Consider the following 15,155-nt stretch of genomic DNA (forward strand, 5'->3'; position numbering starts at 1 on the left):
AATATTTATTTAAACTAAAAGCCTACCAACTCTTTGCTGAACAGCAGCGGGTTCCTCCTGTGATGGGCCACTGCCCATGTGATGAAGTTCTGTACATGCTCCAGCTGACTGCACAGCTCTATCGCCCCCTGGAGTTGGTCTTCCAGACGCTGTTTAAATCCACTAGAGATACTCTGTGGAAAAAGGTATGAATGATACAAATATGTCTTCCTGAAGACGCAGCAGCCGACGTCTGAAATATATCATCTGTCTTAAGATTCACATCTGGATTCAAGCAATGTTACAAAATCATATTCACATTTTTTTTTAGATGATCTAATCTGATGATTTTTTTATACTGCATGCTCCATCTATATCCATGGTCAGCTGGACACTGAGAGATGAATACGTCTGGAATAGTGCAGACGGAAAGAAAAGGAAAGGGGGAGAAAGTAATTACCTCCAGTTGCTCTATTAATAGGTTGGCCCGTTTGTTCAGCTCGTTCATCATAATCATCTTGGACATTTTAATCTGGTTCTCGGCCTTCCTCTGTGTAATCTTTACGCTGTGAAGTCTGGGAAAATGGAGAGAGAGAAGGAACAGACATGCTGATTACTGATAGATGACTGGAGGATGAAAAAATCTGGAGATATGATGCCGAAAGGTTTAAGCCCATCTGGCTGCTGTGCACATCTGTTAGGATCATTCATAGAATGGTGATCACTAGCGCTTGTGCTACTAGATCTTTACCTCTGCATGCTATCATAATATTTGTGCTGTCCAAATTGGGTTGAGTGATAGCCACAGTCAGCCCGACTTAGTTTAGAAAACGCCAACTTGATTGCTGTAATCATGCAGATGTTGGAGTTCTTCAGTCTTTCAAAGATTGCTAGAAGAGATTAGAGTCAGCACACAGCGTTCTTACCTGCCCTGGATTTGCTTGGCCGTGTTCTCCACAGCAGATCTCTTCTCTTCTACCCGAGCCATCAAGTTCTCCAGGAGCCATCGCTGATCCTGTAAAGCCTTGTTGACATGAACCAATCTGGGAACACATAATAATATAATCACTTCACAAGTCGTGAAGAACAAGGCACATACAGATTCATGTTTATGGCACTGTGTGCAAACCATATGAAAGTGTTCATCAGGGTCCCGAGCCTGTAACTGCCCCATTATTCAACCTTACACTCTTTCACCTTTTCACTGTTTGCGCCTATTAAAATGATAAAAGCTATTGTCATTATTTTCTCAAAGCATCCACTACAAACACTTAAAGAACACTAGTTAAGACGCACACATCTGCAGAGTGTAATTCACTTTTAGAGCTTTGTCCTGAAATCAGGGGTAAGGGAGAGGGAGTAACTTTTCCTACCCTCCTCAAAAAGTTACATAGTATGGTTTCTGTAGTGCTGAGCCCAAAGTAGCAATGCCAAAGGTTCTGATCTCCCTATTACAGGCTAGTGAATCATCACAGTGATTTTGATGCTATAATTTTAAAGTAAAAATACTACCTAGTGTTGATTTAATAAACCCCTCTAACAATTTTGCCTCAGACAACACTTTCATTAAGCTACTTGCTATGATCCACTGCAGTCCTATGATGTATCACCCATTAACCAATGAAAATAATCCACTTCACATCCACTTTTTTTCCAATTTTTTTCTTGTGAACATGGTTTAGATGATCATTTATTTTAAAAAGTTGGGAAGTTATTGATAAATTGGCATTTGCAATTTTGATATGGGGCAGCACGGTGCTGCAGCAGATAGCTATGAAACAGTACCTAAGAAACCAGACTGTGTATGAGTGTCTATTTTGGTAGCTATATGTGACAGTGGCCATCTGACATATCAGTGTTTTTGTGACTTTGTGTCTGTGTGTATGCATGCTTGTGTCCTCCATACTCACCGATGGTCCTTGTGGGAAGACAGATGACAGATGCTGCAGGCCATGAGGTCACACGTCTCACAGAAGAGTTCCAGAGGCTCCTGCTTATGGAGCGGACACATGACAACAGCATGACCACAACAAGCTGAACCTGAGGAGCACAACACAATGCAAAGGACGGTGACAGATAATTAGGAGACATGCATTTAAAGGAGTGAGAATAACATCAGGATGTGTGAGTGTAGTTACAAAGGTCAGTGAAACAAGGAAGAGCATTTCCCAAACTGTTGGACACATATAATGGCTAAAATGTCTTTGTAAGCTGTAGCTTAACATTAGCCTCCACTGTGATTAAGGGGTGTCCCTTAATAGTAAACAGCTCCTGACCATTATTCCTCCACAAACCTTTTCTGTAGAAACTACTGAATTCCTGTAGGCAGCATTCTACTGACATCCATCAAACCCACAATTGTCAGAATGCCAAATAGTGAAGAGTGAATCATAGTGTGTTCGAATCTTACGGTTGTGTATAGCTCAAGTAAAAAATCAGAATAATCTTTAAAAATGTACTGTACAGGTGTGTTATTATTTATTAATGTCGCTTATCCACTGCATGGTACCTACTCTACTCAGCTCTGCTCTACACGCTGTTTTGGTCCCTGCCACTCGTTGGTTTTCCACTACAATGGCTCCCCTGAAATGTAGCTGGTGATGTCACTAAACACTTTCATTAACAGGAGCCACGGCCTTTGGAAACCACTAAAATGGCTGCGCTAACGTTAAACATTGTTTATTCATCGTGTATTCAGGTGTTGTTTCTGTGTTGTGGAACTGAACATGGCTCCGCACTTGGGTTCATAGAGGTCAGTAGAGTTTATTTCATGCCTCATTGAATCGTCATGCTCGCACTGGATTCTTTCGTTGTCCACCAATCCAAGCAGCATTTAAACCTCTTCAAAAGACCACAGTGTCATTTTACAAGCTGCTGTTTTGAGTCAAATAAATCAAATGCGATCTCAACTGTAGGTTGGAGATTATACAAATGCCTACATTCTGCTGGGTGTCTGCATTTTGTCATGAATGAAAAATCCCTCGTTAATCAGTGCTCTGCAAAGCTTACCCATTACGTTTTTAGTCCCTACTCTGGAACAATGGTGGCAGTGGCAACAGTGTATTTTCATGTCCAGAAGGAGATGTGAATATCTTTCGTTACAGCACTGGTTACAATATGGAGATGTATGAAATCAACACAACTGAAAAATTATGATTAATATAAAATATGGAACAATTACATTCCCTAACTAAAAGTAATGCATATGGACCCTTGAGGATACCACCATAGTGACAGCAATGAAAAGATACCAGGTTTTCAGAGAGTGTATCATGCCAATGTACATGTTGTTTGTTAAAGGTCCACCAGCCAAAGAATACCAGGACAACAGTGATCAAGTGAAAATAGTATCTATTATAATAATAGTATAAGTAAAAACAAATGGTCTATAGTCTAATTTAACACATATACAATGTGCGTTTGATGTATATGGATATCCAAAAATATGCAATGAGGTGTAATGAGCAATGAGGTGCAATGAGGTGTAATATGCAAATATGTAATCACAGCAACACCATTTGTGTACTGAAGTATGCTGCCAGTAACCAATATTATTAAGGAACTTATTCGCTTCTGTTGATTTTATGCACATGCGAGAGTTCAGCATGACTGGTAAAGTCATCTTGGCTTCAGTGAATCCATTTTTGTTAGTCTTGTTTCTTTTTCGTTAGAACAAATGTAGCATGATTAATAGCTTGTAAATATTTCTGGACTTATCCACCTATCATCAGAAAGTGGAGCGAGGCATACCTTTGATCAATCATCTCGTGACTTATTAAAAAGCTTTGCCAAATAAGAATGTGGCAACGCAGGGGTTGTATCTGAGGAACCATACAAAGCTTGCGGCATCTCAGGATATATAAAGTAACAAGCGGTGCAGGGGAACAAATTACTTTCATGTGTGCAAGCAGAACGGCCCTGTTGTTTTGGAGGAAAACCAAGATCAGGACATTTAAAAGTCATTCCGAGGCATTCTGAGTGGAAAATGTGCTTTTTAAACATCATTAAACATGACATTATACAAAAGCAATTTATAAACCTATACCATGTCATTTTCAGTGAATGAGTAAAACTGAGAGAAGAAGTCCAGTGTGTTTTGTTCTTTAAAAAATGTGAAATATTTGAATACCAGGAGATCAGATTAAGTTGTATGCAGGCCTGTCCAATTCTGGACTCAATACAATTCACATTTGTGTCTAGTTTAATGATAATCAGGAATTTAAATTTAGCTCTGTACAAACACTGCAAAACCCATTATGGATATCATTACAGATCATGGGCAGTAAAATGAACCTATTCCCATGTATTAGACAGTAGGCTTATGTATATGGTTACGGCTATATCTGCTTTGATTATTGAGTTTAATGTAGCAACTAAGTATCACTTGTTTAGAATCTTGACATGTGTTGATTCCCAAAGCTAAGGTCAAAGTTATGGGTTGGTTCTTTTGAGTAGAAATCCACTCTGATCATATAAAATTCACTCAGCACTGCCTGCGATTGTGAGTTGGAATAATTATTTACAAAAATGTCTCACTGAAGCTGATACTACACTGTCAAAGTAAAGGTTCCCATGTCTAAATTAGCATGCTACCGCTCATCAACCACAACGAATGCTGTGGCAATGAATGCTGTGTCATTTCATCTCATGAGCATGAGACAAAGCCTGAAGTGTAGCTGTTCACTTATGCTCAACCATTAGAGTGGATGGTCTACTGTTTATGCAGAAATGTAGGTAAAAAATATTCTGCAGTTAAGAAGTCTCATTTCAATCCAGTGAAATGGAGTATTTGCTTAATATGTGATTTTTGAAATACTAGGTTCAAGAAAGTTTTTATTATGGTTCTAATCACAGAATTTGCTTTAATTATTTATAATTTCCATATTGTTTTAAACATATAGTGACTCTTTGTGCAGTGTGGAGGAGGGCATTATAATCTAGGAGGCCACTCCTATTAGGACAGAAAGTTTTTGTTATATTCTTCGCCACAGTTATAAAACTACTCGACACCTACAAAAGTCTATCAGCTTTTATGTCAACTGATATTTGTTGGAAAATTCCTTTATAAATGTGTATGTAGTTTTATGTCAGTTGTCATTAAAAAGGCTTATGTAGATGTCATGTAGACTTCAACAATGATCTACACAATTACCAAATTCATGATGGAGCCATAGGATACAGATTATAATTCAAAATAGATTTGATAGATTTAAAGTGACCCTTGCCCCTCGCCGGAAACAGAATTCCGAGAGTTCCCATTCACGCCTGGATTCTCTTGGTGTAGGTGGTACATGCTGAAGGATCACTTGTCTGACCGTGTCACTTCTTTCTTCGTCTCTGAAAATCAGTGCAGTTGCACCACTGAAATATTCACAGTACAATGATCTTTGTAATAGGGCATTTATACACTGGAATATTGCTATAATATTTCTAGAATATCTCACTATGATGATTCTTCTCTGTATAGTTGTGAATGGATATTTGTTATTGAATAAATCTAATCAATAAATGATCAAATACAATATTGCAGGTTTAATGGAACACTAAGTAAAAACTTTTTTGTTCCTAGCCTCCCCCTAGAACCTCAGTTGCAGAGTTTAATTCACTTATACAGCACTGTCCTGAAATCAAAGCGGGGGGGGGGGGGGGGTACGAGAGTAGGTGGTGTCCTACCCTCCTCTAAAATTTACATTGTGCAGTTTCTGCGGTGCTCAACCCAGAGCAGCAATGACAGAAGCTGTATTCTCCATATTATAGGTTGGTGGGGCACCACAAAATCCTGAAGCTGTAAGTATAAGGCAAAAATTCTACCTACTGTTTCATAACTGAAGAGTTACACAGTTAAAGGTCTCATCCTTCTCTGTTTGTTTACCACAACAAAGTTAGGAGTGGCCTACTGTTAGGTAGAAATGACTGACTGAGCCTTTAAAGTTTGCAATAACGATGCAATCAAGGAGTAATCAATTATTTTTCAATTGAAGGATCAGCTTTAATTGAGTAACTGTGACAGCTCTACCCTGTTGCAAACAGCTCTGATAGAAGTGAAGAAATGAAAGGTTCACACTGACAGCGCCTGCCATATTTGATTTACAGTCTTGGCAGTCGCAATGGCCAGCAGCACACTGCTCTCAGTCTGGAGTCGAAGGAGGCATGTTCACACGTAGTGAAGTGTCAAAAAAGAGAGGGAGAAAGAGTGAGAGAGAGAGAGAGACCACACGCTCCAGCAGCGACACTGATGACTGACCACATCCTGCACCAAGGCTTGCACTTTCTCACTCGCATCTGCTACTATTCTAGCTCTCTCTCTCTCTCTCTCTCTCTCTCTCTCTCTCTCTCTCTCTCTCTCTCTCTCACACACACACACACACACACACACACACACACACCTCTCTCTCTCTCTCTCTCACACACACACACACACACACACAGATTCTCTTTCTCTTTCTATTTATCTCATATTTTCACAGCCTTAACGTCTCCCTAGCTCTCACATATGAATAAACAGATGCACAAAATAAAAACATCCTCTCTATCTTAACGTTCTCCCTCTTTTCCACACAATCTGTCTTCTCCTCTCACCTCTCTCTCTGTCCCTCTCCCTTTTTTCCCTATCTCTGTCTCACTCGCTGTTATATGCACACAAAAAAGCAGATGTAAAAAATATATGCCTTCTCTTGCCTTTCCTCTCCATTTCTCTCTGTATCTCACACATTTACCACAGAGCCTCTCACAGTTTACATGAACTCTCTCTCCATCTTCTCTCCATCTCTCTCTTTAAAACCCACACACACACACACACACACATATGTACACACCCAAAAAAACAAAAAACAGATACAAAATACATGCTCTCCCTCTCTCTCTTTATCTCACTTATTCGTTACTCTTTCAGTTCCTCTCTTTCTCTCTGTGATTCTCTCTCTCTCTCTCTCTCTCTCTCTCTCTCTCTCTCTCTCTCTCTCTCTCTCTCTCTCTCTCTTGCCTTGCGGGGACAGAGCTGTCAACACCAAAACATGGCAGCCCTAACACAAGAGAGCAGCATTCTCTGTTGTGGATTTGGGTTTGTATCAGTGTGGTGCGGGCAATCGATGAAGGGAGAAAAAAATGAGCTTAGACCGGCCGGACACATCGCGCCGTGTCTGCTGAGCTAGTATCGCTTTCAGAAAACTAGGTCACATAAAAAATAAAACACTACAATGCATCACGGAGGATAATTATTCTCACTTATTATGAAGTGCATTATTCATTGCTCTGAGCCCCACAGAGAAAGAATAAAGACAGAAAAAAAAGAGAAAGAGGGGAATATGGTGCAGGGCAGATAGGGCCTTCGGAAAGCTTAAGAGCTTCCAAAGCACCAAAGCCAGAAGAAGCCAGAGTAGAAAGGGATTAGGGGGGAAAAGTGAAAGGACGCCTTGCCTGTTTCAGATGGCATTGGTGGGCTGCCGGCTCTCTGGTGGAGGCGAGGGTCCGAGGCTTGAGCTGAAGTTTTGTCGTGCTGGTGAAGGTCCGTGCACTGGAAACACAGCCACTTGTTGCAAAAGGTGCACAAACTCTGGGCCACTCTGGGCTCCGGACACTCTGAACAACACTGAAAAGGGACAAAGACGAAAGAAGAATGAGACTAGGACCTGTACATAAAACTTGTCAAACTGAAACAAATTAAAGAAGCAATAAGTCATTTTTACAAGCAAATGTTAGCATAGTCTATGGCCCATAGAGAGGTCCTTTGAATGGAGAGGCCATGTAAGAGCTTTACTAAAGCTATTGTAATAGGTTTACTAAAGAATCTCTGACACATCCAGACCAACAGATGTCAGTATAATGGCTGTGTCATAAAGTGAAGTAGAATAATTGGAGAAAATGTCTTGGGGTTCCATTAAAAGAACAATAGGTAGCATTTTTAGGTTGCAGTTACAGCTTCAAAATCAGTGTGATGCATCACCAAGCTGCAATAGGGGGAGTGGAGCCTGTGACATTGGTGATCTAGGCCCAGCTCTGCAGAAACTGCACTCTGTAACTTTTAGAGAAGGGTAGGAAAACACCCCCTCATTCCATTAGACCTCAGGACAGTGCTGTAAAAGTGAATTACACTCTGCAACTGTGGGCAGAGCCCAGGGGCAAAAACACAAATACCTAGTGCTCCTTTAAGGCTTGCACTATTAAGAAACATGCGGCCTGATGCCAATAGCTGAGAACTGAGCACATACCTGCCAATTCAAAATTGATTTATACTCAGTTATTACCTGCCAAAACTATATTCCCCAGAGTTTTACATTAAAGAGAATAATTCCATTTACTTGTACAGGTTTACAAATTAAAAGCAAGGTATTTTAGCAAGAATATTCAAGAATACAGTAAATGTGTCATCAAATAGTGGTCTGACATTTCTAGTCATCAGTGTGATGATGTTTTTTTTTTATGTTCAACAATGATGTGTCATTCTAGGCAATGCTTCACTAAGGAGAGCAGATCAGAATTGGTAGCTATCTATATATTTTTCTAGAATGTTCCTTTTTTTTGCACTTTGTACACAGTACTTTTAATGAGTGAGCTTTAATAAGCTGCTTACTTTTTTTTACAATAAAACTGTATGGTGCTAGGTCTAATCCTTCCAAAACTATGATAGGACTAATGTGTAAGCTATGCATTAATTATGAGAGTGAATAATTGAAGACCTACATAGAGGTCTACTGGTGTTAAAGGGGTTAAAACTCAGACTGAGCTGCTCTCTTATTCTCTAAAGCAGGGTTTAAATCTCCAGCGCTCCCCTGTAGAGAGTTTCAGGTTCTTTGACTTGAGCTCTTTTAACTGGTTGCGAGGCTAATAAGTGTGAAACAGATTTAGTGCCTCTCAGTATTCTGAGAGAATGAGATTTGACGATTCGCCCATCGGTAGCGCTTGACTGACAGATATGCCCCCCCAGAGATCAAGTCAGGTGGGAGGTGTAGAGGAGAGTGGGCGTGTCAGTGAGGCCACCCACCATAGTTTTTTTTTATTATTAATTAAGCCTTAGTACTATATATAGAATTGGTGTGGGAACATTTCATTTGATCTTGCAATTTAAAATTTCCATTGAGAACCCTGTAAGGCTTCGTCTCTCTCCTCCTTTAAATTCTTGTTGTTTTTACAGTCATTTTAAGCTATAATCTTGTCACGGTTTTAAAAATCTAAGAATAAAACCTTACAATTCTGCCTCAAACTCACCAGTAGACCCTTGCTCACTCTCAAAGCTACACATTTTACGCAGTAGTTTCAGAGCAGTTAGTATTATCATCCAGAAAGTAGATAGAAGACTATAAGCTTATTATCCTTTATTTACAGGATAATAAAACACAGTTATATAATAATAATAAGAAGAAGGGTTTTAACAAGCGACTTCACAGCTAAAAGGTCAGAACTAAAACTTGTATCTATTTATTTCTGTAGGGATAATCTCAAATTGTATCCTTTAATATTTATAAAATATTCATGACAAATGAACCAATGGAAATGTTCCAAAATTGGAATAAAATATTTTGCACAAATATTTATTTTTTTCCCCTCCTCCTTGTCTTTCCAGAACAGCACAAATATCACAGTTATGGGATATTAAGATGTGATAACAAGCTTAAGTGGTAAAAACATGGGGCACTGCCTATGAAATGGGGTACATTACAAATTGTTTGCAAGTGCCAAGGCTTACAAGTGCATCCTCCCAAATATTAATGACGCACCAAGTAATAACACAGAAGCATGCTACATTTCACACACCATCTCAAACAACAACAACAGCAACAGCGACATAGCTCATGCACCCATTTCACATTCACACATCCCGCACCTCCTTCAGCAAAAGAGAACCCGTGTGTCTTAAGGGTCTAACCTTCTCCATGGCAGCGGTAAGATGTGAGGCTTCTCTGCGAGTGTGTGAGACGCTCAGCAGCTTCCAGCCTTCGCCGAGCTCCAGCGACTGTGACAGCTCCTACCTGCGACAGGAAGTAGAACACGCTGCACACACTTCACACTTCAAACCCCAGTGGAGCTGCCTCTCTGCCTCTCTCTCTCTCTCTCTCTCTATCTCTGTGTCCTTTTCACACACTGCCCATCTCTCTCTCTCTATCTCCTTCACTCATACCCTCTCTCTCTGTCTCTCGCCCTCTCCCTCTCTCTCCTCCAACCCACGCGTCTCCCACTAATAGCCACCGTCATGATCCTTCTTCTTAACTAAGCCCTGTTCATAATAATTGGGAATTGGGGAGAGGTGATAATTATTTCTTTTCTAGGGCGAAACATCCCCGCAAGCCCTCCTTTTCCCAAAATGGAAGTGCAGAGTGACCTACAATGGTTTAAGAGGAAGCACAATATGTGGTGTGCAAGAGGGGATAGCGGTAGTGTGTGTGTGTGCGCATGTGTGTGTGTGGGAGGGGTGGCGGGGGGGTTGTACACAGGTACACTGGGGGTGATGAATCCTGCCTTTGCCCTGCTTCACTCTCCATGTCCCTGGACGGGCGAGAGGTAGTGGGGACGGGTCTCACCGGAGCTTTGTAGAGAGAAACGGGGTCATCCCGGGCGGCAGGACCAGATGGAAGTCGAGATCGACTGACGGAATGCCCTCCAAAGCGTGAAATCAATTAAGATTTTATCACACTTTCAGCTCTGGAGAACAAGACCCCCCCACCCCCCCAAACACACCTCCTTTTTTTTTGCTCCAAGAGCTGTCACGAATAATCAGCAAAGTTGATAACATACAGACAGCATCAATTACAGCGAAAAAATATATATATATATATAACTGACTTATTATTAAGTAATAAATCTTAACTCATGACTGTACAGACACTATCTGAAATCATAGAAAACAAAATAGGAAACATACGGATGGTTATAGGACAAAAACCTTTTGTTTGTATTCATTTACTCGTTTATTCATATTTTAAGTTGTTCATAGAAGGTATGTGACTCCGGTCAGGGCAAAAAAATACGCTCAGATGCTGTTTTACATGTCCATTTACAGCCCTGTTTGGTCCTGTTTTCCCTTTTATGGTGGGCTCATTAGTAATTTGAGGTGCTCTGCTCTGATTGGATGTTTATAGCAAGGCACTGCAATGATTGGACAAACTCAATTGTGAGAGGTGAACCATGACATGGTTAGACTCATAAACATATATATATATTCATATATAATCATCGCTGTCCAATGAAAAACAAGAACTTGTAAAACTCTTCTCTGACCTTAGCAGTTAAAATGAACCCATAAATAAAACCATCTACACATATTTCAACTTACTTTCAAAATTCATAAGTGTGCAGTTTTATATTTAAATCACATTTATTTGTTTAATTTACCTGTAGATTTACATGTATGTACGGCAGAATATTTGAAAATATGTGCTCTTTAGGATCGATTCTAACAAGCTATGCCTAAAAACGGTGGTTGTTTTTTAGTTTTTATCTTATGTAGGACATGCCTAAACAGAAAATCTCCACTGATTCTATTTTCAACACTACAAATCACAACACCACATACAGTGGATATAAAAACATCACATCTCATTCGATACCACCTTAAAAATACCAGAATGTTAACTTCACGCCACATTAAAAGCACAACGTCCCTCTTTACATACAGAACACAGTAAAACAGAAACAGAGAACCACAGCCGAAGCAAAGTAAAAATATAGAAGTGATTTTCAGAAATTTAAAAGACGTTTCACTTTCAGTGCTGTTCACTTCACTGTTCGTCAGTTCCATGAACTCCTTATTCAACTGGTCCAAGGTTAAAAAAAAAATAATAAAAAATAAAAAAAGTTCCATTCTATGGAACCTTTAAAAACCAATGAGCTCTACATTTTTCATCATAATTTACACATTCCTGTTATAGAAGCAGTCATTCCACCAGATTGCAGAGTCCTGCAGCAAGAACTAGAGGAATATACCTTCTGTTGCTAGTACTCTACAAATGTGGCATCATTTTGATAATTAATTGAGCAATTAAACCTCTCAATAAATGACTAACTAATGTGAAGTCTTCATTAAAAACCACAGTAAAATGGCTTTGTTTATTTTAATCAAATAGAGAATTTAAAATATGGACTTTCATCAGACAAACTGTCAAATCAAATCATTTTCTCTTCCTTATGAACTGATATTAAAAAACGCATTTTGAGTGGGAATGAAACGAATGAAGTGTGGTCTCTGACATTTGCACACAACTAAAGTCGATGATATTTATTTATCAAAGCAGCTCTATTTGACAACATTCAGCCATGACAATTCAGCCAATTCCTGGGAGGGGCTTTATGCCCCGCCCCGCTAACACGTGCTTGACCTTTGCGAAATATCATAGATGATACAAAATGTGTTCAATTAAAGCAACATTAGGTAAGATTGGGCATTTTTGCTCCGGAGCTCCCCCTACAGTTCATTCATTCATTCATTGTCTGTAACCACTTCAGGGTCGCGGTGGGTCCAGTGCCTACTCGGAATCACTGGGCATAAGGCAGGAACCCTCGAGGGGGCGCCGGTCCTTCACAGGGCGACACACACTCAGACCTATGGACAATTTGAGTCACCAATTCACGTACTGATGTGTGTTTTTGGACCACGGGAGAAAACCAGAGCACCCGGCGAGAACGGGGAGAACACACCAAAAACCTGGAGCGGGTCTTGAACCCACAACCCCGGGATTTTGAAGCTGTGTGATTGCAACACTACCTGCTGCACCACTGTGCTGCCCACTTCCTCTGCAGTTGCAGAGTGTAATTCACTTTTATAACACTGTCCTTAAATAACGAGAGAGGTCAAGGTAATTTCCTACCCTCCTCCAAAAGTTACATAGTGCAGTTTCTGCCATGCTGAGCCTAGATCATCAACAACAGAGGCTCTGTTCTTACTACTACAGGACAGTGAAGTATCACAATGATTTTACAGCTGCAATTTAAAGGTAAATATACTACCTAGTGTTGCTTTAAATGCCAGTATCCCCAATGGAAATACCGTAAAGTAGGCAGCATTCAGCTATAAATATTAGATGTGTCTACAAATGGTTGGACATAAACGGTGTAAAATATTTAGATTAGCAAATTAGTCAAGCAACAGTCATATAGATTACTTGATTAAAGAAGTAATTCTTACTATAAGTTATAGATAGACGGACAGAGGAAAGGTGGGAGGGGTGGGAAGTGGCCTTGTGGTTTCGTCAAGCAAAGTAAACAAGCCAACAGAAATATCACACATCAGCACCAAGGCAAAAAGAAAAAAAAAAAAAAGAAGAAAAACCCAGTATGAAACCACCTCTACCGCTGTGAGTCTGCCTGACAACAACCCCTGCAGCCTGACCTACAAATCTGACAACTCTCTCTTCCTCCGGAGCTGCACAGGGAGCTTAAAACCAGCCCATTCCCCATTGTGTACTCGCAGACCCACTTTAAAACACAATTAGCCGAGCCAGGCACTCTGACTGGAGCTGGCGAGGCAGACGCGCCAGCATTTCAAAACTGCTGTCTTGCCTTTCATGCCCTTCCATTTAGCTTTTAAAACCAAAGAGCTCTCTCGCTCTCTAAACTCACTCACTCACTCTCTTTCTCCACCCTCCCTGTCTCCTTTTTTTTCACTCCCTCACCCTTTATTCTCTCACTCGTCTCTCTTATTCTCTCCCCCTTCATTCTCTCATTCTGTTCCACCTTTTCTCTCTCTCTCTCTCTCTCTCTGCCAGCTATGGCTCCTCTTCTCTGCTAAGTGAATTCAGTGTGGGCTCTGTTGCTGCCTGAGTGAGCACAGCTATCTCCAGAGAGGGCACATTAATAGAAACTCAAGAGGAGAGCCTCTCCCCTGGAAGCACACCTCGCGAACATCCATTAACATTGCGGTTATGAGATCACGATGAGGGAATGTCAGATTTATCCACAGCAGATGGTAATCTCATATTTCAACCTGCTCCTTTCATAACATCTCCAGAGCTCCGTACGGCACTGCTTCCCGACCCCAGTCCCACGGACTCCACTCGCTGCTCGTTTTTACCCGTCTGACTCAGCAATGTAACACTGCTAATTACATGAAGGGCTGAGTCAGGTGCAAGGATAACACCAAATGGACATCCCGCAGCATCCTCAGAACTAGGATTGAGAACTTCTGGCTTATTGAAGACTTATGAGGAATGGTGCTAAATCTACTCATGCTCTTCAAAATTTCCCAAATGAACAGTTTCAGAAAAAGACCCACACCGACCATTTCATATTTGTTTGAAACGTTCATGAAAGTGTGTACAGGGAGGCAGTGTGTTTGTTTGGATTGTCTAGTTATTTAATACACATCATACAGACAAAGTCTGTGCACATCCAACTTTTTTTCTACTATTAAAGGAACTCTAGGTCGTATTTGTACCTAAAAAATTACAGTTTTAATATCACTGTGATGCTCCATTGACCTATAAAATGGAGAACAGAGCTTCTGTTATTGCTACTCTGGGTTCAGCACTGCAGAAACTGTACTATATAACCTTTGATTTCAGGACAGTACTGTAAAAATGAATTTACACTATGAAACCGTAGCGGGAATCAGGAGCAAAATACCAAATCTTACCTACTGTCCCTTTAAGGGTATTAATAAGCCACTCAAATATTAATACCCACTTAACTCATCCCAAATGTATTGGATGCTCCACTATTCCAGAGCATGCTGCTTCACTGCCCCTCAATGCTGTTCTCAAGGATGTTCTGTTCCATTTCAATCTTTACTGTTGAACAAAGGGAGTGTACCCACCTTAAAGCAGATCTGAGAAGCTGTGGCATATCTGTAGTTGCATCATTTGCATTGTCCTTTATTTAAAGCAACTCTAGTTTCTAGCTTGGTAATAATTTTCATGCTCCATTGACCTGAAATAGGGAGAATAGAGCCTCTGTCCTTGTTAATCTGGGCTCAGCGTTGTAGAAACCGCACTATGTAACTTTTAGAAAGGGGTAAGAAATCACCTTCCCCACACTTGATTTCAGGGCAGTGCTGTAAAATCAATTACACACTGCAAAGGGAGAGCCCAGGATCAAAAATACCATATTTTACCTAGTGTTCCTTTAACTTTTTTATTTATTCTATCTTCATTTTAAAAACATGGTGTATTTGATATTTTAATTTAAAACATAGTTTAGTTCAAGACACCAATTTAATATTTTGGTGCATTCCTTCACTGAACCCTTGCTAA

General features: G+C 40.3%; 1 protein-coding gene across 2 annotated transcripts in view; it reads right to left on the reverse strand.

Moving 5' to 3' along the window:
• trim66 (tripartite motif containing 66) overlaps window positions 1-15,155 on the reverse strand; it is a 37,176-nt gene that overhangs the window by 18,333 nt on the left and 3,688 nt on the right. The window contains exons 2-7 of one of the 2 annotated variants that reach the window (XM_066648225.1): window positions 9,800-9,944; window positions 7,396-7,567; window positions 1,890-2,019; window positions 906-1,022; window positions 440-554; window positions 27-173 (exon numbers count right to left, since the gene is read on the reverse strand). In XM_066648225.1, coding sequence (XP_066504322.1) covers window positions 27-173; window positions 440-554; window positions 906-1,022; window positions 1,890-2,019; window positions 7,396-7,567; window positions 9,800-9,850 — 732 coding nt within the window. In that variant the 5' untranslated portion in view covers window positions 9,851-9,944. Of the gene's footprint in view, window positions 1-26; window positions 174-439; window positions 555-905; window positions 1,023-1,889; window positions 2,020-7,395; window positions 7,568-9,799; window positions 10,156-15,155 lie in introns of those variants that run through there. The other variant, XM_066648226.1, reaches the window with a different exon arrangement.

The sequence above is a fragment of the Hoplias malabaricus genome, chromosome 16 (assembly GCF_029633855.1).
Source record: "Hoplias malabaricus isolate fHopMal1 chromosome 16, fHopMal1.hap1, whole genome shotgun sequence".
Classification (NCBI taxonomy): Eukaryota; Metazoa; Chordata; class Actinopteri; order Characiformes; family Erythrinidae; genus Hoplias; species Hoplias malabaricus.